A 24,357-nucleotide genomic window follows, 5' to 3' on the forward strand; every position below is an offset into this window, starting at 1 on the left:
AAGTTGATTCACAGTTGAATCACCGGGAATGAAGCCAGACTGATGTTGAGTAATAACTTAATAATCACGCAAGTAATTATAGAGATACTTTAAAATTACTTTTTCTATTTTTATACTGAAGCAAGAGGTGAAAGAAATGGGTCGATAGTTGAAAACAATATTCACATCACCTGTCTCCTTATATATGGCATTGATGGTAGAAGCTTTCTATGACAAGGAATACAACTACTTTCCATAGTTTTATTACAAAGAAGAGTAAGATTTATAGAAATAGAGGGTCTCAATTGTTTTAAAATATTCAGAAAATACTATCAGGTCCCGCAGTTTTTTAAGATTAGAGGGCTCATCTTTGATATCCTGTTGAGTAAATGCAATGTTGTCAATCTTAATAGGAAAGGGGGGGGGGGGGGGGGGGGGAGAGAAGAGGATAAAGATCACTGGAAAAAGTGGAAAATTGAAGAGAGGTATGTATTAAGGTGTTCCGTTTTTTCATGAAGAAAAGAATCACTATGTATAAGGGAGATAGAAGTTTGCCTATAATAAGTTTTTAACAAAAAATTAGCAATTTTCCACCATTTATCCGGTCACAAGTTTGCATTATTTAACGAGCATTCAAGTTTTATGAAATAGTGTTAATTTGTTTCTCTAATTTCTCTTATTATTGTCAAATCTCAGCGAGTCGCAGAATTTGAAGTTCAAGATAAATAATTTATATTTTCGACCCTTCTCCAAAACTGCATAACCAAATTTGTTGAAATTTCGCAGAAACTTTCCATGGCCAAAGGTCAACCAAAATGGTAAATTTTATGGTCAAAGCCCCTCAGGGGCCTGAGGGTTGTGGCCAAAAGGGATCAAAACTTCAAAAAAATTCTTCTGAAGTTCAAATGGTAAAATCAAATACTCTTCGTAGATGGAAGGGCCTTATGACCTTTTATAAAAAATTGTGAATTATATGACCCTGGGGTCTCACGTTTCCCCCTGGGGAGGGATTCAGTTTCATTATAGTTTATAACGGGAACACATATTTTTGAGCATTATTTGGTCATATGTAATAGTAAATTAGTCAAATGTTATCATAATTATAAGTATAAATGGCAATTGAATCCTTGTTACAATTTTTCAACAACCGACCCCCAGAGGTGTGAGGCCAAAAGGGGTCAAATAGGCTAAAACATCAACGATCTTCTGAAATTCCAGAAATGGTAGAATCAAATACTCTTCATAGATGGCAAGGTCTTAAGGTCTTTTACAAAAATTGTGAATTATATGACCATAGTGTCTCAAGTTTCCCCCTTGGAAGGGGGTCAAATTTACTATAGTTTATATCAGAAAAACACATTAATGAGCATTATTGCTCAATGTTCATGGTAAACGAGTCAAACTTTGTTAGAATTATTAGACTGAGATAGCATTTTAAAATAACTAACATTTCAAAAATATTTTTCTGAATTCAGATTTGATGAAACTACTCTTCATTGGTTAAAAAGTCTTAAAGCCCTTTACAAAAATTGTGAATTTCATAACCCTGTGATCTCAGAATTTCCCCTCGGGAGGGGATCAAATTTTCGATAGGAAAAAATACTTTGATGAGCATTTCTTGCTCAATTTTCATAGAAAAATTAGTAAAACTTGGTAGGAATTATTACCCTGCGATATAGTATGTTAACATATCCATATACGACCTGATTGACCCCCAGGGACCAGTTTGGCGGGGCCAAACGCGCTCAAAAATCAGAAAGATCTTTTTATGAATTCACAGATTTGATGGAACTAAATAATCTTCATAGATTAAAAAGTCAAATTTACAAAATCACTGACTGATTGCATGGGCCTGATAGGTCAATATATAGTGTTTATACGTCTTTGTTTCATTTTGTATCCAAACAAAGTTGACCGCAAAGGTCCATGGGTCCTGGTTGTTTTTGTTAACTTCTATTCAATAATAATCCCGAAAAAGAGTGCATTTATGGCGTTTCATTCAGGGTCAGGATGACCTATTGTCATGAATCCTCCGTCGTCGTGCGCCGTGCGTAAGCATTTCATTCAAACAGCTCTTCTCAATAACCGAAAGGCCTAGGGTACAAATACTTGACCTGCAGCATGTTTGGATAAAGGGCTATCAAGTTTGTTCAAATGGCCTACATTCAAGATCACAGGGGTCATATAGACTAAAATCTTTAAACGACTTCTTGCCAATAACTAAGAGGCCTAAAGACTTGTATTGGGCCTTCGACATGCTTGGTTGAAGGACTTACAAGTTTGTTTCAATGATTTGTTTGTTTGAATATTTTAATGTCGTATTAACAACCAGGGTCATGTAAGGACGGCCTCCCATGCATGCAGTGCGGGGTGCGTGTTTTGGGAGACTGCGGTATATTCATGTTGTGTCTTCTTGTATAGTGGAACTGTTGCCCTTTTTAGAGTGCTATATCACTGAAGCATGCCGCCGAAGACACCAAGCAACACACCCCACCCGGTCACATTATACTGACAACGGGCGAACCAGTCGTCCCACTCCCTGTATGCTGAGCGCTAAGCAGGAGCAGAAACTACCACTTTTATAGACTTTGGTGTGTCTCGGCCAGAGGGACAGAACCCAGGGGGGAACATGACCATAGCTGTTAATAGGACGTTGATTAATCAAATAAACAAATCCCTGTATGCTGAACGCTAAGCAGGAGCAGAAACTACCACTTTTATAAACTTTAATGTGACTTTTTACGAACGCATAGCTCAAATCAACTGCTAGGGGAGGCATAAGGAAATATAAAGTCAGGTAGGAAGAAGAGAAAAGATAAGATCCTAATTTTCAGTTGTCTTTTACGATCATGCAATAGGGGTAGCAGGTACAATTCTAACGCCCTACCTGCAGGGCAGTTGAGATGTTACCTTGTGCTAATTGTCAGATGAATGTTAAGGCCTATGTCTTGTCCTTGAAAGAAATTATGCAGTTTGTTTATTAATGAATATTATCTGCAAAAATTTATAGAAAATGATCACTGCAAATGGGGGAAGAATATTTGTATCCCTTATAAGATGATTGTTGTTAGATAGATTGTTTGTTTGTTTGATTAATTAACGTCCTATTAACAGCTATGGTCATGTAAGGACGGCCTCCCATGTATGCGGTGTGTTGCGTGTATGTTGTGCGATAGAACAATGCCAATCGAAGAACAATCTGATTGAAATACAGGACCATATACCGACTCCGTTCAATAGAGGATCTTAAAACATCCCATAAGGGGTCGTGTTCGGATGACCTTTTTACCACGTGTACTTCAATCAATACATTTTCTACACAATCTACGTCAATTGATAACATCATTTGTCCCAGAATACACATATATTTAGCTTTGTTATACTTTTTGGGCGAGATGACTACGTAAATGAAAATAATTCGAACAGCTATTTCAAACTGTTTCGTCCCCAGTCAAGATCCGGACAGTGCTAATTTGATTGGCTATTTTCTTGTTTGTTTGATTATTTTTACGTCCTATTAACAGGCGGGGTCATGATATTAATTATAAGGACGGCCTCCCATGTATGCAGTGTGTAGCGTGTGGGAAGTGCGAGGTGCGTGTTTTTGAGAGCTGCGATATATTCATGTTGTGTCTTCTTGTATGGTGGAAATGTTGCCCTTTTTATAGTGCAATATCACTGAAGCGTGCCGCCGAAGACACCAAGCAACACACCCCACCCGGTCACATTATACTGACAACGGGCGAACCAGTCGTCCCACTCAGGTCATCTGGACGTGACCCCCTAATTGGATGTTCTCAAATCCTCTTATTATACGAGGTGATAATAAGGATCAGGATTGATAGAAGAAGAGGAGGTAGGATAATGGGAGTGGGTTTTTCAATAAAATCTGCTTTGCTTATATTTTGTTAGTAATTGGCCTAGATAAGAGTGTGGTTAAAGGTTTTACTTATCGACATTAACATCACAAGTTATAACTACATCAGTAATATCACACATGTCATTTAATTTTCTTCAGTATTCTTTGTTAGATTCGGGTCTATAACATACAACCTAGTAAAAACTGATGGCAATTAGAATTATACATCTCCAGCCATCCTTTTATTATAAGCAATGAGTTGTTCCCTTTGCTACAAGTGTAATATACCTGTTAAATTATTGTAAATTACTCATCTGACATCTAATATTTTTTAAAGTCATAATGTTTTAAAGGTAAAGTTTCGCCAAATTAAATATAAAGGCTACGAAATTGAAATTTATCCTGTACATAAATATAATCATCAGACAATTATCTATGCACACAGCAAACAATATAGGTGGTCAGTTGCCTAGCCTGACCAGGAAAATACTCCTCTAAAAATAGAGCGAAGTCAACCTTTACTAGAACATGACATATTTTATCCAAAACGGCCGCATCTTCAGAAATCCATGACAGTCTAGACACAGTATGTTAAGTAAAAAGGAAAAAAATCTTTGTGATTTTTTGAATTACTAACTACTAAATTACAGAATTATTAAAAGAAATAATTCTATTTTTAAAAAAACAGCTGAGCAATACAGGCCCTCGGGGTCTCTTGTGTTACTTTTAGTACACAACAATGCCATTCGCAAAACTTCGACAACCCAACCATCGCAGCTTCATTTGCATACTATCCAATCAGTCTGACATCGTAATTAATCAAGGATTTCCTTCAATTTTGTATTCAAGACACATTTGTTCAATCTCATACGCATAAAGAAATTAAATTTAGGTATTATTTTTTTTCATCTTTTCTTCCGTTTATCGGGTTTTACAAAATTATTTATTTGGTTGGGCGAAACCTACCTTTAAACGCTTTTTGATTTTTTTTTTACATTAATACATGCATGTTAACAGAGTTTTATCATTTAAAGTCATTTTAAGTTTGGCCCTCAATGACCCTGGCTGTCGATGGGTCGTTAAAATTAAACAAACAAATGTCCAAAAGTCAGGTTAAGTTATTTAGGACTGGTCTGATATTGGACAAAATATTTACAGTCAAAATTAATGCACTAGAAATCATACTACGTATAATGTACACCTTACTGACGGTACAAACCAGAAGTTAATTTCTCAAGCCGACAGAACACTGACCTTAGTCGATGAGACAAAGCCTTGAAATAGGCTGAGTGATTTAGGCGTAAAACCAACTACTAACTTACTCAAAGATGCTTTTGAAAAAAAAGATCAAATTTCGTCACGAGTTTTTTTAGGTTACCTGAGACGATGTCAAACTTGGTTTGAATTATTAGCCTAGGATAGCATTTCAACACCATATCCATATACGCATTTGAAAATCATATCAAAAGAGGTCCTGGCTGACCTCCAACAGAGGCAGGGCCAAGAGGGGTCAAAATGGTTAAAAATCTTAATCTGAATTTACATATTTAATGAAAGCAAATACTTTTCATCAGATTGAAAGCCCTCTAAAAAATTTGTGAATTTCATGGCCATGGGGTCTGAAGAATTTCCCCTAAGAGGGGGTCAAACTTTTTTTAGTTTATATAGGGGAAACAGATTTATGAGTATTGTATATTGGAAAACACACGAGTATTAGTTGTTCAATTGTCATAGAAAATCAGTTAAACTATAATTATTAACATTATATCCCTATAGACCCTGGTTGATCTCCAGAGGTCAGAAAGGTGGCGCCAAAAGAGGTCAAAATGGCAAAGTTAAAAACAAACCTGAATTCACAAATGTAATGCAATCAGATATTCTTCATAGATTAAAACGTCAAATTGATAAAACCACTGACTGATATCAGGAGCTTGATGGGCCAATATAGACACACGTGTGTATATGTCTTCATGTTTCATTTTGTATTCGAACTCGGTGACCATTAGGACCCATGGACTTCATTTTTAAATAATACACATATAAATGTAAGAATATTTTGCTGGTATGATTAAATTTTGCTGTATTGACATTCACCTGCTTCGGTTTTCGATAGAGACAAATACCATTCGTCAGCGCAATAGCATATTTAATTATATCTATAAATAGTATCAATATCGGAGTCTAATATAAGCTTTGTAGCTAGGTACCAATTTTGCTACTTTAAATGAAATGACAAAAATGTTTTTTTTTTAACGAAAAACAGATTTTAAAAGGTACTGTGTAGTGAAATGAGTACATATGGTCAGACCATATAGGTGTTTGTTCTACAATTCCATTTACATTTTCACAGTGTTACTAGTATTTGTAAAATGATTTATACGGTCTAACCATATACAAGGCATAAAACAAGAATTTCACAGCTTAATTAATCAAACCTCATAGTTTTGAATATATTACTGAAGAAATAATAACATGTCAACATTTTCGCCCAATTATGGCTCATATCGTAACCTTGTTGGTTTTAAATTACATATCTGAATTAAGTGTTATTTATCGAACGGCATCGCCTTATTGCCGAGGTATCCAGAATACAGCCCCTTTTACTCTTTTGGGATAAGAGATTGTATAACTATGTTCTTTTTGACGAAATAACAATCAAATTAGACATGTACATTACCTTGTATTATCCAAAGGTACCGAGTGTTTCCTCATAGATCGTAGATTATATATTCCAACTGGTACTTGGGCCGTATACACATCGTAGCAAATCGCTTAACTTGATGTGAAATTCTTTTGACATACGAGATACAGTTTCACATATATTGAAACCACTAGAGCAAGACAAAACGAAACAAAAACACGAAATGTTTAAAGGAAATATAAATAACCTGGTCTCAATAGAATACTGGGATGGTGTAAAATATATCTTGTGGAATAAGTCAACACCTTACATTTACATCAAGGTTTTATTTTAAATTCCGCGATGACATTATGATCAACAACACATACAAATCATGTAAACAGCCATCCACAATACCGAGGATATGTTAAATCAGGTAAGCTACTCAGCCATACCAGCACATTAAGGCCAGGATCATTTCCAGTGAATATTAAGTGATCAGCAGGTGAATAAAAAATCACCATTTCATTTACACGTATCTTCAACTAAGCGCTCACCCCTGTCTGGAAGGTTTAGGTTATGTTTGCTGGTCGAGATGCTCTAAGATCAATTGATAGATTGTGCCCTCGGTTCACGGTCAGTATAATGTGTAGTGCATATTTGTTTTATACTATCGAACGAAGGGGATTCTAGAAACACCATGTATGTCTCTGTCTGATTTTCTGTCCATCTGTTTGTCCAACATTTTAGTTGTCATAATAATTTTGGTCACCATATTTTTGTATAATGGCCTATTAACCAGTATTAGCAGCTCCGACATCAATTGTGTTTAAACTTGTTCCATTGGTATAGAATATGGACAATATGACTCATCACATCGCATGCTTCAAATACACTTTCATTGGGAACAAAATGGGAAAAAATGTAGGACTGTACATTTACCCATATCTTATGGACTGTAAAGCAACTTTCATTCGCATGAGATCTACTTACGCAAATTGGGATCTGTAAGTCAAGATGAAGGCCTACCAGATTATCTCCAGAAATTAGATGAAAAATGACAAGAGCACATAACTCCAGAACAACATACAGCAGTACATCAACTATTGACAGAATTAAAGGATGTGTTCGCAAAAGACAAAAGTGATTTGGGAAGAACAGATATCATAAAACATCGTATTGATACCGGAAATAATAAACCGATTAGGCTACCTCCAAGGAGGATTCCTCTTAGCAAACAAGAGGATATAAATAAAGAAATTCAACGGATGTTGGATGCCAAGTTCATAGAGCCCTGCAAGTCACCTTGTTGTAAAGAAGGATGGATATTGACAGTTTCCCTATTCCTAGAATAGATGACTCTCTAGATGCTCTGAAAGGAAGCAAATGGTTTTCTACACTTGACTTAGCGTCAGGATATTGGCAAGTGGAAATGGACCCCTCTGATAAGGAAAAGACAGCTTTTAGAACTAATACTGCAGTATATCATTTTAATGCAATGTCATTTGGTCTTTGCAACGCTCCTGCAACATTTGAGCGCCTAATGGAGTGTGTATTAGCAGGTTTACATTGGGAGACGTGTCTTATATATTTGGACGACATCATTGTCTATTCCACAGACTTCGACTCACATATTTCAAGATTAGCAGAAGTGTTGTCACGCATGAGAACAGCAGGCTTAAAAGTCGCGCCTAAGAAATGTGATTTCTTTCAAAAGAGGGTCTCATTTTTGGGACACGTGGTGTCTGAGGAGGGTGTTGCGACATATCCTGCTAAAATTGAGGCAGTTAGGGCCTGGCCCCAACCTAAAACAGTACACGATGTCCGCAGCTATCTTGGAACCTGTGGGTATTATCGTCGATATATTAAGGACTTCTCGAGAATTGCCAAGCCTTTACGTTGTCACAAATTAACAGAAAAACATGAAAAGTTTCGTTGGACTGATGAATGTCGGAAAGCCTTCGAGTCCTTAAAGAAGGCACTTACTACAGCTCCAATACTCAGATATCCAAATATGGAACTTCCATTTATTTTGGATTGTGATGCCAGTGCTTTTGCTATTGGGGAGTACTTAGTCAAATAGAAGACGGACAGGAGCGAGTTGTCGCGTATTTCAGTCGAACTCTTAATAAGAGTGAGAGGAATTACTGTGTAACCAGACGCGAACTGTTAGGTATGATTATGTCCATACGTCACTTCCATCATTATCTATATGGAGTAAAGTTTACAGTGAGGACCGATCACGGAGCCCTCAATTGGCTCCTTAGGTTCAAGTCACCAGAAAGTCAGATGACCAGATGGTTAGAGATTCTAGGAACCTATAACATGGATGTCCAACAACGACCTGGACGACAGCACGGGAATACAGATGGTATGTCTCGTCGACCCTGCTATACATGCGACTACTGAAGTCGCCAAGAAAACAAGGAGCAAACCCAATCAGTTCAAGTACTAGGAAATATTAGGATGATTCAAAGTAACCATGAGGGGGCGGATACAAATAAACATGATCACCAGGATCCCTGGTTTCAAAACAAATCTCCTGAAGAGATTAAGAAGGCTCAGAAGATAGACAGGATAGTCGGTCCAGTACTGATGTGGAAGGAGAAATATTCAACTAAGCCTAAATGGGAGGACATATCTCATCATAACATAAAGAGTAAACACTACTGGTCTTAATGAGACAGTTTAGTTTTACTGGGAGGGATATTGTATAAGAAGTGGAACAATAAGGCTATTGGAACCAGATATCTACTGGTGGTACCCGCTTCTCTACAGAGCGAGGTATTGCGCATGCTACACAATGACCCTGGGTCAGGTCATTTTGGAGTGACTAGGACAATAGCCAGAGTTAAAGAACGTTTCTATTAGTCAGGCCGTTCCAATACTGTAAAAGATTGGTGTACGAAATGCATAAAATGTCAAAAACGTAAAGGACCACAACGAACACTACGTGGACAGATGAAACAGTATCAGGTTGGAGGACCTCTGGAGAGAGTAGCCATGGATATTTTGGGTCCATTACCTGAGTCCACTCTAGGTAATAAATACATTCTTGTTATAACCGATTATTTTACAAGGTGGACAGAATGTTACCCAGTTTTAACAAGACAATAGAAGATGTTCTCCGTAAATATGTTGCTAAAGATCACCGAGATTGGGATAAACATGTACCTCTAGCAACATTAGCATACCTGTTATCAGTACAAGAAGTACCGGATTTACACCAAGTATTCTGATAGTAGATATTCCAATAGACTTGGTATTTGGAAAGCCTCTAGATGATAACCCTCCTTCCATATCACAGTATGTTAAGGACATGCAGGAAATAATGTGGATTGTACATGATGAGGCCAGAGATAATATGACAGCCGCTAGTAACAGACAGAAAAAGCATTATGATCACAGATCTAATAAAGTTCAATATAATTTTGGAGACGCAGTTTGGATTAGAGTTACTTCCCGTGTAAAGGGACGATCTCCAAAACTGCAAGATAGATGGAAAGGACCATTTGTAGTTACAGGATGAATATCCGACGTGGTATATAAAATAAAGAAACATAGGAATTCTGATGAAAAGATTTCACATCATGACAGATTTAAGCCGTATTATGGAGCTTATGATAGTTTCGTACATCCATCAAGGATGCAACATTCCAGAGAGAATGTTACAGACGTTGTTACCTCAAACGACAGGCGACAAAATCACAATGTAGACTCCGAGATGCAGACACGAAGAAGTAGTCAAACCAGGAAAAATCCACATTGGATGGGGGATTATGAGGTCACACCCGAGTAGATTTTACTACATAGTTAGTTAAGTTGATTAATGTTAATTGTATAATATACAGCATGTGATGGAGACCCGCGGACCATGGCCAGATTCTCTTGACATTGCTGGATGATGTTCAATGTGGTCTATGGCCGAGAAATTTATACAGTGTCTCTTTCTGGATTGATGATGCACCATGCGCACGTGACAGTATCATCACCAGTCTGGAGTACTCTTGAGAGCCACAAGAAGAAATAGGCGGTCCTCAACTCATCTGGAATGGGTGGGAGAAACACTGTATAGGAAGAGAAAGACAGATTTATTTATTTTTTATATGATATAAAATGACACTGGAATGAATTTCAATATTAAATGTTACTTTCGTTACCATAAGTTTATATATCTTAAAAATGACATGTATAATTTCAATTATTGAGATGTATACCAAGGCGATACCCTTATGAAGATGGAAGAGTCCAAGCCAGGATCTCTCGAGATGTCTATTGTATGGAGTCCACTACTCAGTTCTGGCAGGGATGACCTGTACACAGATCTTCAACACTGGAGTAGAAAGCCATACAGATCTGCCGAAGAAGATTATTGTTTAGTTATATATAGACTGAATACATGTAATAAACAACAATTCCGTCTCTCTCTAAACAGTAATAATAATGGGAATGGGGGTGGTTTGAAACTCTGTCGCATAAGTCATATGCTAAATATAAAATGTTAATTTATTATCAGAAATTCATTTAAGGCTATTGTAACCTGATATTTTAGACCTATTATTGATAACTGATGGCTTAATTTATTATTGACTTGCTTAAATTATTATGACAAAGTTTCTATGGGCATTTCTCTAATTTAATTGTAAAACTTACCAATTCAGAAGTACAGAGAGGGAGTTGTTCATTGAGAAAACATAAGTGGATAATTACTAATATTGTCCATGTTTTTATATTTATAATACTGTAATATCATTTTCCATTACCAGTATCTTGTAACTAGTATTTGTAATTGTTGAATTTGAAAATGTTTAATAATACAAAGAATCAATAATTTATCTTTGGACTTCTAGTTTTCTTTTAAGTTAAGTATTTTGGAAGTGATAAATAAGTATTTGACAAGGCGTACTGTTATTCTAGTTTTCTTTTAAGTTAAGTATTTTGGAAGTGATAAATAAGTATTTGACAAGGCGTACTGTTATAGAACTCGAAGATACTTCTACTAGTGGTCCAAGAGGACCTGAAGAATGATAGACTGAGGAAAGTGGTCTGTGACCACACTTGTCCTGGTCAGACTTGACCCACAAGGAAACGGAATTGTAAAGAGAGTGTAGAGGAGGGCAAAAGCCTGAATTACACATGCACACACAACCCAAGTTTCGTTACAGTACATTTATTTTCTTGGCGTTGATTGGCTCTCGAAAGTAAATTGACCAATATACGGTATGTTAATGATCGTACTTTTTTTCTGAAACTAAGTAGCGTTATATGGCTGGCCGAGTTAAGTTTTGATACAATATTACATATAGAGAGAAGAAAACTGTTTATAGAGCCATACGCCTGCGATATGAGCGCTAGCCTATGTGGTGAAGGCTTTGTGTTCTGTCTCCTGACCGAGACACAATTTCTGATTCTGCTTAACGTTAAGCATAACGAGAGTAGGTTTCCACGTTGTCAGTATTGTGTGACCGGGTGGGGTGTGTTGCTTGGTTTCTTAGGCGGCATGCTTCAGTGATATTGCGCTATAAAAAGGCCACTAGTGCCACTATTACATTGAGATAAGACGAATACACTGCAGCCACCCAAAACACGCAGGCAGTTGCGCACAGCATCACATTTTACTGAGTCCTACGCCCTTTTTCATCAATAAGAGTTGGAATCTAGGGACATCCCCATTCCCAACCTACGCCGGCTAGAACATTGGATTAATTCAGATCATACAGTCGATTGCAATTGATATGACTGAATCGCATGCATATATGATTAGTTCTCATTCGGTCGGTTAAGGAAATGTTGACATACAGAAATACAATAACTTATTTTCAATCTTAAATATTTAAAAGTTGGAACCATCGTTCTTTTCTGTGTCTTAGTTTGAAACGCAATCAAGTTATAACATTAATTTGATAGGCAGAGAACCCTAAAACAAGGTACACACCAATCTTTGGTCTTATAACAATATTAGGTTTTCATAAATTTATCTTACATTGTTACACGGGAAATGGGTATATCCTGCTCGGCTGCATTCTAAGAAATAAGGTAACACGTGCGGAGGAATTCGATTCTCGTCTAATGATACCTATTATCTTAATGTGTTTATCGCTTACCACTGCATATACGGCAACAAATGAATTAGTACATATGTATTAGGTAAGACTTAAACAACACTAGTCGATACAGTTCTAGTAGCTATATTTCTACATTTGTGATCATTGCTTTTTGAAAAAGTTTATTTGTGATATCTAATCTGTTTAACGTGTCATGAAATAATATATAGGGGATATAATCGTCTAATATTTTCCTGCAGAATGCCTACAGATATCTACATAATAAAACAAAATGGATAGCTGAAGTATCAGCTGTGAAGAACACATTACATTGTGAAATTTGCTCATTGACAATTCTATTTTGTAGCATCCATAACAAGGAACATGGCGGAATTTGAAATAGAAAACCTTGAATAAATAATGAACATTTTAAAATATGCATTTCCATATCAAATGACCATAGCCCATAGCGGATACAGTATCACATGGCTTAATGATTGCATAGGCATATATCATTATTTATGTACTGTTTCGTTTTTTGATCATGCATTGTCACGTTGTTGATTTGATATAACCCCGCTTTACTATGACGCTACCGGACAAATACACAACGGATATTACCACATATATTCCAATGTTTTTGTTCGTTCAATGTCACTCTTATTTGAAATAAAATACTCGCATTATCGTTATGAACTGAGGCGTTTTAATCTGGGGAATTAACGGGAAAATGACAGATAACAGATGGCAATATTCCTATTCCGTAAGCACAAAATCATGCATGTAACGGCAGTGGCGTAGGAAGATGAAACGTAATGGGGGGCAAAGGTCCTCAATATTTTGTAACCTCCCCCCCCCCGCCGCCGCACCTACAGGAGGAGATTAATTCAACACACACCCATATATACTTTATACACTCTTTTCATATACATAATGTATCATTACACATAATCGTTGTACACAATTATGGACAGTGGGGTCGCTAAAAGGAAAGGAAATTAACGGATACGCAAATTGGCCAAATTAGTGTGTGAGCGCCGAAGGCGCGAGATTTTGGGGTCTGAGTGTCGACCCTGGGAAAAATATTACGATTTTGAATGGGTTTAACAGTGTATTTTGATGATTTTGCGTGCGCCCGAAAGCGCGAGATTTTGGTGTTGGGGGGCTCGGGGGTCTCCCCCGGGAAAAAATATTACGATTTAGAATGGCTAAGATGAGTTTTACGATGCATTTTGATAATTTGCGAGCGCCCGAAGGCGCGAGATTTTGGTGTTAAGGTGGTCTGGGGGTCTCCCCCGAGAAAAAAAATACGATTTAGAATGGCTGAGATGAGATTTACGATGTATTTTAATGATTTTAAAGCGTTCTTACCATGGTTATTTTTCGATTTAAAGTAACCTGCATTTAGAAATGATAATTGTGATAATTGTGTCGTAATATCATTATGCAATCCTGCTCGATCTGAACATACCGTCTTCACACCATCGGCACATTGTTTTGTAACTAAAAATAATAATAAATAAACTGTCTTGCTAACACATATAAACAAAGTAATATTTTAAGAGACATTTTTTGAAATTCAAATGTAGTACGTAGAATCCCTTAATGGACATTTTTAGTGCAGTTCATGTGTATTGACCCTTTTTTCTTTCAAATATGCATTTTTAGAACATTTCAGTCGGCGAAAATGGGGGGCAAAAAGACATGTTTGCCCCCGTCCTGGGGAACGGGGGGCAGTTGCCCCCCCTGCCCCCCACCCCGCTTCCTACACCCCTGAACAGTTTGTTTGATTATTTCAACGCGCTATTAACAGCCAAAGTCATGTAAGGACGGCATCCTATGTATGCAGTGTGAAGCGTGTGTAAAGAGCGAGGTGCGGGTTTTAGAAAGCCTGGCCCAATTAATTTTAGTAAATATGTGAAAACTTATTTCAGTAAACAAACACTTTGAAACTCTTTTTTTAAACCAATTACAGCAGTATTTTATACATCATTGAAAGTGGAGATGTTTCGTTCAGAAATGAGAACTTTGAAGGAAATATTTTATATCAACAGAGCCAAAGATTGTCAAAAGAAAGACGGGAGTAGACTTGAGGGGATTGACTGCAGAGTGTACGTCATTCCAATCTAGTATCCTTATCCTGAGTAAATAAGTAAATGTCAATATCACTCGTGTCTTCCACCCCATGTCTTAAGTTGGAAAACTTAGTTATACATTCAAATAACTGCTTAATTGACTAACAGACCTTTCCATTGAATATTTCAAATTGCTATTTTGCTATAATTGTAACATAACATCTGTTACCAATGCTATTATAATCTTACACGTACAAATATACATGTCAATGTATTAATTTATTTTAATGTTACAACTATACATATACATGTAGTTGTCTATTCAGTTTTACTTTGCACTTAATTAATATTTCATTATACAAAGTAAACAAATGCTTCTTTCGTCCTACATTTCCGCTGAAATATACTTAAATTTGAAAAAAGTCGTAGTTAGATTTAATTGGATCATAAAAGGCACGCTAAGTGAAATTTGTGATCCTGCTCCGAATCCTCTTTCTTCTTCCGAACCTCTCTCTTAAAACCGCCTTACTTTTAGTCTTGAGTCGAATGTTTATCCCCCTAAGAAGGATCTGAGTTCTGTTCCGTGACCAAGACACACCATAGTCTAAAGAAGCGGTAGCCGCTTGTCCTATTTAGCCTTAGCATTAAGACAGTGATATACCCTTTTCTAATGTGACTGGCTGGGGTTTGTTGTTAAGAGTCTGGTGGCATGCTTAAGTGAGGTAGCACTATTCAAAGGGTAAGAATTATTCTAAAAGGAGACATAACACAATTATACCGCAGCCTCCCAAAATACAGACATCTACACACCCCACACATTTCATACAAGAGAGATCATCTTTAAATGACCATGAATATCAAAATAATGTGAAGGTCTTGACCCTGTTTAAACTAGTGATTTGTGTATCTTTTTTCTTTGCCTATTTCACTGCTTACGTGTACGCCAGGTATATTTACTTATGTTTAAACTAGTGATTTTTGTATGCTTCTTAGGTGTACTTGAACATACCTTAGTTTATATAAAGTGGTTATGCATCCGTCCTAACCTTAGATATTCTGTTGACTCATAGATTGTTGTGTTGTTAGCACACATTGGCAAAATATGCAAAATGATTATATATTTTAGTTTTGCAAGCCCACAGTAATAAGTATACATATTTCTGTCACCATATAACCATTTCATTATGCTTACTAGTTTTAGAGCATGTAGTAGGTACGCTGGTGTGACCGGATTCGACTTTACAAAGGCATACACATTATGACATTATTTCGTGCAGATAAACCTTTAGTATTTAACTTATTTATTTTGTTAATCAGGCAAGCATAATATGATACATAGAAATGTAATAAGTCACTATGAACTGAGGCCGTTCGATAAAATTATTTCAAAATACAGAAATGTAATTAAACATTAGATATAGGTCATTTCGTTAGCGGAATAATCTAGTAGTAATACTGTGCCTACCATCTGGTAGTTTAAAGGATTATACAAGATGAAGAGAATATGGTAATGGTCGCAGTAATCGATAGTAAATCTGATATAGAATTGATAATGAATTGGAATACATAGCGGCAAATATTACCGTTTGCATATCAGATGTCACTTCCTCGTATTTTCTGAAGTTTGGAAATTATTTGTCACAAACTATAAAATATTGATACTTGTTAACGACTGATTTGCATTAACCGAACACTCTTAAATCAAAATGATATCCCAATTATGTTGATTTAAACAAAACAACCATATAACATAACATGTATCTTGTTTCCGGATTTGTATTTATTCCATAGTCTTTTCCGTATTTTTAACGTCGACGAAATATAAGTATCATGTATCTGTTATTTAATATATGAATGCCAATTCGTTGATTAAGTGTCAATCAATGATATGGTTATTTGTATTTATTTCATAGCCATTTCCGTATTTTTAACGTCCAAAAATAACAATATAATGCATATATTACTCTCGATTACTACGAACGCCAATTCGATGACTATACGTCAATCAATACCATTGGTATTTAAATCCGTCCGCTAGCGACAACTCAGCAGCTTTTAACGCTGTCTAACGCACCCTGCAATCATAGAAGGTAAGATTTTGCATCCATGGACGATATGAAAACTATATCTTATCACTGTTTTCTAAAATATCAAAACTGCATGTCATAAATTAACTCATCGAAAAACTTCCTGGGTTAAAATCTTATGCTACGTTATTTTTAGATAAACGTTGTGACGTCATTTTATCTCTAATTAAAATCCTTTGAGGTAATATGTCCCATCATATTTCCATATTTGATTGTTTACAGGTTAAACATGCCTTGTTTACGACTACTTTGCTATTACCTACTACCTGTAGTAGTATATTCTTTCAAATACAACGAAAATCAGGCACAGATTTCAAATGCTACAGAACTCCTTTACCAATACTATCTTCTTTGTGGTCCGGAATATTTTTGTCATCCGGAAAAGTCTGGGTTTGGTTTTGATATTATTAAAACACGTCACACAAATGTTTGTCCAGACTGCGCCTGTGACCGTAATTGTACTCAAAGGGGAAATTGCTGCGCAGATGTGATATTTTCGGTACCACTTCCAGTTTGTGTGATGCCATCGCTCACCAATTCATCCATAAACATAGAATCAAGGAAGGTCTACATGATAAACGCTTGTCCTTACGACACTGAGAATGAAACTCTTCAAATCAAATGTCAGACTAACAACATTGTCTTTAAGACGGACCATATCGAGTTTCCACCAGTTACGTCCAGGCAGTACAAGCAGACATTTAAAAACAAATTCTGTGCGGAATGCAACGGTGTGTATGACTATTTGGCATGGAGTCTATCAGTGGATTGCCAGACACTAACCGATTTTAACTTCTTTTCCACTTATGACGACATACTTGACACAGCTGAATCTGAGGGTTGTAATATTGGCTTCGACACAGTGGCAGACGATGTTCTCGAATGTAAAGCAGATTTCGTCGAAGAAATCATTTTCTCGGAATGCAATAAGACTGGCACCTGGACCACTTATAATTCCGATATCGAATTAGCTTGCCACTCCGTCTATAGGATGAATGCTAGTGTGTATAGAAATGTATACTGTTTAATGTGTAATCCTCCTATATCTAACGGCGATATCATATCGTCCTGTAACGTTACTGGGCTATGGGATGAAAAAGTGGAACCTATCGAACAAGCATGTCGTGTACATGCGCTGTCGGTAAACACAGTACCTTACAAGAACATATTTTGTTTCCTTTGCAACAGAAATAGCAGTCACTCTGCGCCTTACTATGATGTTTACATAGACAAGATGTCAGAGGGTTTATATGTTAATGACGTCTCTGGTCCTGAAAAGTATGTTTACAGATATACATTCTCTTTCAATGAGTACAATCTTGGATTTCATGAAACAATTATTGCTTCTGCAAGCAATGGAAGAGGAGTAGAACCGACAAAGGAATATTCTTTGGCAATCAACCTATCTAGGCTATTGCAGTATGACTTCAGTGTGACGGGATACTACAGATATTGCCGACAGGATGTAGTTCCCTACACGTTCGAGAAGTACAACTGTTCGTGTGACTTGAGGTGTGTGTTCGATCCTATGGTGGAATGTTGTTTGGATGTTGTTCTGGAATCTTCCATTTCCTGTCAGATGCCATATTTAGCCACCGAAGGCTCTTGTTATTATTTCATCGACGGTTGTTCCCGATCCGCATGGCCCGATATCATTCAGTCAAGATGTAGATCTCCGGGTGAGGACATATACTCAACCTTGTCTGTGGTGGCAGAGGGCGATGTGCTTTACAAAAACTTTGATTGTTTTCTTTGTAACCAAAATTTTGATATATTCTCAACACAAAGCATATCTCAAAGTAAATACCTTCCTTGGTCAATATCCGTGCGGTGCGAAGGCGATTTGAACATACGATTTCATAGTACAATATATAGTATCATTGAGATAGCGACCAGAAGTGGTTGTAATATTTATCTGCCTACTGATCTTGTAAGCCAGGTTGAAACTTGTGTACAACATTCGGGTCTTGGACCTTACATTGGCAAATGTAATACCACGGGGTACTGGAGGGAATATGATTCAGATATAGTATGGTCATGTGAACAATCTTCTCTCGTAAACCCGTATGCAGAATACAGAAATGTATTTTGTTTCCTCTGTAACCCTTCGGTAAAAACGACATTAGAAGCATTTCAAAATTGTACGAACGACAGAAGTAGTCAGCATGGAGCGCAAAATTCCCACGCATGTCAGGAATTACCGGTGGTGACTAGCATGTTTCCAATGAAAAATGTGTTCTGCCATTATTGCAACACAAACATTTCTGATATCCCATTGCCTCCTATGATAATGTTTGAAATGTTAACTATCATGTTCAGGATAATGTTATTGAGGGATCCAGATATAAAGGCCAATTTTCGAAATCTATTCGGATTAATTGCCACCAAAATAGTAAAGAAAGGACAGGAACTCAATGGCACACATTTATTCGACCCAATGACGGTATGTATAAATGCATTATCGTGAAAGTTAGATATCATTCTGTGTCTGTTTCAACATAACATATCTCAAAAAGTATTCTGATTACTAGTGGGCGACACCTGAATATATATGTCGCAGATTAAATAGATTTGCTAAAGGGAGATAGGAAATCATATCCCAGTTTGAAGTAAATTTAAACTTCAGTAGATCTGATTAAAAACATCAAGACCAGCTATATCTTACACGGTGTATACTTATTATACATACATGTAAGAGAATCAATAAGAATTTCTATGTATGATCCAGGTAACATCAATTGTCTAGGCCTGTTCTTGATAAAAAGGTGCTCAAAGATTTTAGCCTTTTTGGATCATGTGGCCTTAAATAAAGGTCAAGGTCATTCATTTTCACGAACTTAGTAGTCCTTAATCTCAACGTGACAAATGCCCAAACACAGGTATCTAGGCCTCTTGGTTATCAACAAGAAGTTGATTAAGGAACACTTCAGTGAATCTAATTTTATCACATAATTGCGAGGCAAAATATGACTTAAATGTATTGTTCCGCGTTCCTAAATAAGAAAAATATTGACAAACTTCACGACATTGTTAAGTTAAGAATTTTGACTTGTACCGTTGAAATTCCAAATCGTTGATCAATACGATTAAGCATGTATAACATGTACGTTGTACCCATACCCCGAGCCATAGTTACCGACGTTAAATAAATGCAATTACACAACCACTGAGGAGTTGAAATTATTTTTAGACAAGAACATGTATCTAATAATGAAAACACACTACTGTAAGAGCGATTTGGATAGTTCTACACAAAAAATCTTTATCAAACTGGCAAAGGCAAGGGTTTGGCATGCAGCACATCCGACCACTGTGTGTTATGGCGGACAGTTAGAGAGTTTGAAATTTTCACATACATTTCACAAAAGTGGATTTTTTCTGGGATATTAATATAAAACCATCAAATCTTACATATGTATTTCTATTCGAACTTTTTTTGGAATATCCGCAATTTTTAATGTACTCTAAGACTGAATTGTTTAGAAGAGTTTAACCTATTTGATTCCTGTGACATTAAAATTCTTGAATAAAGGTCAAGGTCATTAATTTTAACGAACTTAGTAACCCTTCATCCTAGCATGTCACGTAATGTAGTTATCAGATAACATCATTAGTATGTATCTATGATGTCATTAATACTCAGTGACATCACCAATATCAGCACAAAAAATTATGTACAATAATTTATTTTGCTTTTGGTGTATGCGCAATCAGTATGTTATTCCATATAGGACATAGTTCCGCGGATTTTTTTTTAAAGATTTTTCGTAAATAAAACTGGCAATAGATAGATCACGCCAAGATTTACCAACATACAAAATTTCAGCAAAATCGTTCATACCGTTTTCTCATTACTAAAATCGTGGTTGTAAGCGTGTTAGTTGGATTTGTTTTATCGCTCTTTTCTCTGCATGCTGAATGTTCCAATGTGAAGAATAATTTTGAAGTGTGACCAGTTGCTGAAAGCTAATAAACTAAACCTTGCAGCTGTAAAAGCATGACAAATTCGCCACGTGTATTTAAATATATGTCAAAGCACTGCAAAGAATCTTCAAGAAGATACGGGAAATGCATTACTTCGTTTTAACTTGTTTAATTAGATGTAATCACTTGTTGTAAAGACTAAATGATATCCTGATTTCTGTCTGATTGCAGACCAGACATCGCCGGTTGACCTGTTATCCGGGTAAAGTGCTGAACGGTACCGAGTGCCGTCCTCTCCTACGAACGACCACCAACCTTAAATATACACTGGCTTTATCACTGGAAGGCACCATTCCAAGTGTCAACAAAACCAACATAGTACTAGGAAATATAAGGAATGTGGTATATTCTGAAATGACAACCAGGTTGGACATTGGTTTCACAATAGTAATGTTCTGGTTTACGTCTAATGTTTCCTGTGAAAAAAGTAACGTAACCTTACCAATAGCCGCACACCTTCTCATCCAAACAACCGTGACAATAACTGAAGTCGTCGAGAGGATAAATATTGAAAGAATACTCCTCAAAATGAGCAAAGACGATCTAATGATTTCAGGTGTTATGTTCAGACAACGACCTGCCATTGAGGCATATATGCTACCGACCGTCATTGGTTCTAACTTCGGGGGATATTGTGTTAAAAGTATGTTTTTTGACACCAACGAATCGTTAGCTCTCCCTGACTTGCGGACTACTCTTGTATCGGATGTAATGATTTGTCGCCAAGTAACTCTTGATGCTGGTGAATTCAGCATAAATCCTACAACACTCGAACTCTATGTTAAATACACGTCCAAGAGATTTACCATGGACAAGTTTATGCGCATGTCTGATGGAAAAACCCGCCTTTGTTTGGATGACTATCTTGCTATTATTAACGAACACGAGACCAGTAATGAGAACAATACAATGGAAGATGCTCTGTATATAACCACGATGGTATGTACGGTTATTTCACTAATTTGTTTGTTCCTGACATTCTGTACATATATGTTTTTCCGTACCATGCGCTCAATCCCTGGTGTTACGAACATGAGTCTCGTGTTTGCAATGTTCTTTTCTCAAGGATTGTTCCACGTTGGATTTAATCAAACATCAAACGTCCCTGTTTGTATAGCTATTGGAATGGTCAGTCATTATTTCTGGTTGGCCACGTTTACATGTATGAACGTGTGTTCTTATCACATGTACATCGTCTTTGGTTCAAACATGCTGTTAGTGAGATCGAACAACTCGCGGAAGACACTTGCAATATACTTTTCATACTCATACGGTATCCCCGCCTTGTTTGTTCTTGCAAACACAATGACATCTTTCAGCATGTCCGTATCCGATGGCGTCACTTCCGATTTGACCACAATCGGATATGGCGGAAGAGTGTGTTTTATTTCTAAGAGTGTTTCTATGTATGCCACATTTTTAGCACCAGTTGTGTTGATTTGCTTCCTGAACATGTTCATGTTTACCAAAATGGCCATACAAATGAAAGCTCTGCCGGAAGTAGAGAGCACCAAGGCACACAAACACGACTTTGTGATTTACCTAAAGTTGTTTTCTATCACAGGAATAACCTGGATTCTTGTCATCATTGACACGTTTTTACCATTATCAGTTTACAGTTTTATTGTGAGTATCCTAAATGGCTGTCAAGGCTTGTTCATATTCTTTAGCTTTATTTGTAATCAAAATGTATTTTCTCTCTATAGGAAAATGTGTTGTAAGACTAAACGCCGTCAGGCATCTCCAATAGACTTCCCAGCTAACCGTGTTGATAGAATGTCCACCCCCATTTAAAACATCAAACACTGGCATTAATACAGAGAATTCCTACCCGAAAAACGCTTTGAAAGCTACAATCGAAAATACTATCCACAATACATGGGGGGACAACCTTATATGACAATGGCTGTTAATGGTAAGTTGATTTAATCAAACAAATAAACCAAAACTATGCATGAAACAGGAAAGGAGAAATGTAGCGGTCAGACCTGGGGTCAATAACAGAACATCCAAACATTAGCCGGATACTCTACCGATTGTACAACCTGATCACCAATATTTATTCACTCCTATTTCAATCTATTATTAAAGTAAAATTTAATTGAATATTGTAATCGACAAGGTCCGATTCCACTACTTCACATACTATTTAATTGTCTAGATGCTATTGGCAATATGATTTGGATTCATACCGCATATTATCGAACACCACACACATTTAACATCAAGTAAATAAGTTTTTTTATAGACACAACGGTAAATCAAGTTGGCGAAAGTTACTGACATATCCATATTTTAATGAAATTTACGTTCAAATTTACAAATTGATGTATTGTACAGTGTAGTTCGGAAGCCAAATATCCTGAACCAATAACCAATATTTGGGATTTAAAGCTGCCCAAGAGTAATCAGTGTTTTAAAGAAATTTCGAATTCATCTCTGTGTCTAGCTTACGGTTAGAAGCTGCGGTAATTTGTACATTTATACATTGTAGATATCAGAAAAAAAGAAATAAACATTATAAATATCTTTCACTTTATATTTGTAACGATATTGATTTCTTATTTATTCACAAATATTTAAAGTTTGCACTGACATGGACTCAATAACCATGCTTTCTAGTATTATCATTATCAGTGTATAATGTTAGCACAACACGCGCGGCGATTCTATTGTTACGCGAATAGTCGATGGCGTAGCACCGTGAAGTCATCACCCCACTTTTGGCGGGAACATATGAATGACTCGATTCCAATCCGCTGTTCAATCGAATTCGTTGACGATGACTGGAGAGAAAAAAATATGGGTACTTTAATAAAAAATATGCAACTACCGCGGGAAAAATAATATTCATTTACTTGAAAAACTGTAAATATAAGGAATAGATTTACACGGGCAATATTTTTCTGAACCCTTATGACCCACTGATCACAAATCCAAATGTTAACATTGCATAAGTTGGGATGAACTTCCGGTTATGACGTCATCAAGATGGCCGCCATCTCGAATTTCACTAAAAAATGAAGAATAGTCATAACACTGATATTTTTCAACTAAAGTAGACAAATGTGGTATCAAAATGACCACAATAGAACGACAAATACATATCAGGACCAAATAATCCAATATGTGTAGTGATTTGTACGGAAGAAATAAAAAAATAAGCTTTTAAGCTCAAAAATGGTGATTTTTCAGCAAATTTTTCATACTTGGCTTGACGCAGCAGAAATGTTTCCCAACAACAAATTATTACTCGTAATCAGTTATTTAAACTCCTATCAATCAGTAAAAACAAAAACAACAAGAAAAATATATAGAAATACAAAAAAAAGAATTATTGTTATACCCTCAATTTTGTAGATTAGCAGCGTCTCAAAAATAACACAACACCTACTGATAGCGTAACAAATGTAACCTAAGCTAAGCCTGTGTTTCCGTTAATATCATTAACAGTTCCCAAAGCGTTTGTGTCTTTGAAAATGAGCACATTCATTGTTTATTTCCTATGCATAGCATAAGCAAAATGTCAGATGGTTACTACAATGTCACTAATATGTCTTTCACTGGTTCTCAATGATAACCATTATCATTGTGCGTGCTTTCTCGCCTCACTGACATATCCACTGAAGAGACTCGGCATATCTGGTAGCTGGTACATGTAGTCCGAATCAGAGTACTCGAGATATCAGTATCCAATTCGTCGAAAGCC

At 36.5% G+C, this 24,357-nt stretch overlaps 1 protein-coding gene across 1 annotated transcript; it reads left to right on the top strand.

Moving 5' to 3' along the window:
• Positions 1-8,639: 8,639 nt before the first annotated feature.
• On the top strand, positions 8,640-23,110 carry LOC138326436 (uncharacterized). Its single transcript, XM_069272544.1, has 3 exons — positions 8,640-8,829; positions 17,177-19,107; positions 20,820-23,110. The coding sequence occupies exons 1-3, from the start codon at positions 8,640-8,642 to the stop codon at positions 22,440-22,442; spliced, it is 3,744 nt and encodes a 1,247-aa protein (XP_069128645.1). The 3' UTR covers positions 22,443-23,110.
• Positions 23,111-24,357: the final 1,247 nt, after the last annotated feature.

Source organism: Argopecten irradians, chromosome 6 (assembly GCF_041381155.1).
Source record: "Argopecten irradians isolate NY chromosome 6, Ai_NY, whole genome shotgun sequence".
Taxonomy (NCBI): domain Eukaryota; kingdom Metazoa; phylum Mollusca; class Bivalvia; order Pectinida; family Pectinidae; genus Argopecten; species Argopecten irradians.

Bases quoted from the DNA above. Each gene is read 5' to 3' on its own strand.
- LOC138326436 (XM_069272544.1), top strand. From the start codon at position 8,640: ATGTCCATACGTCACTTCCATCATTATCTATATGGAGTAAAGTTTACA. The intron at 8,830-17,176 runs GTATGTCTCGTC...TACCACTTCCAG, and splicing joins ACAGCACGGGAATACAGATG to TTTGTGTGATGCCATCGCTC. The intron at 19,108-20,819 runs GTATGTATAAAT...GTCTGATTGCAG, and splicing joins ATTTATTCGACCCAATGACG to ACCAGACATCGCCGGTTGAC.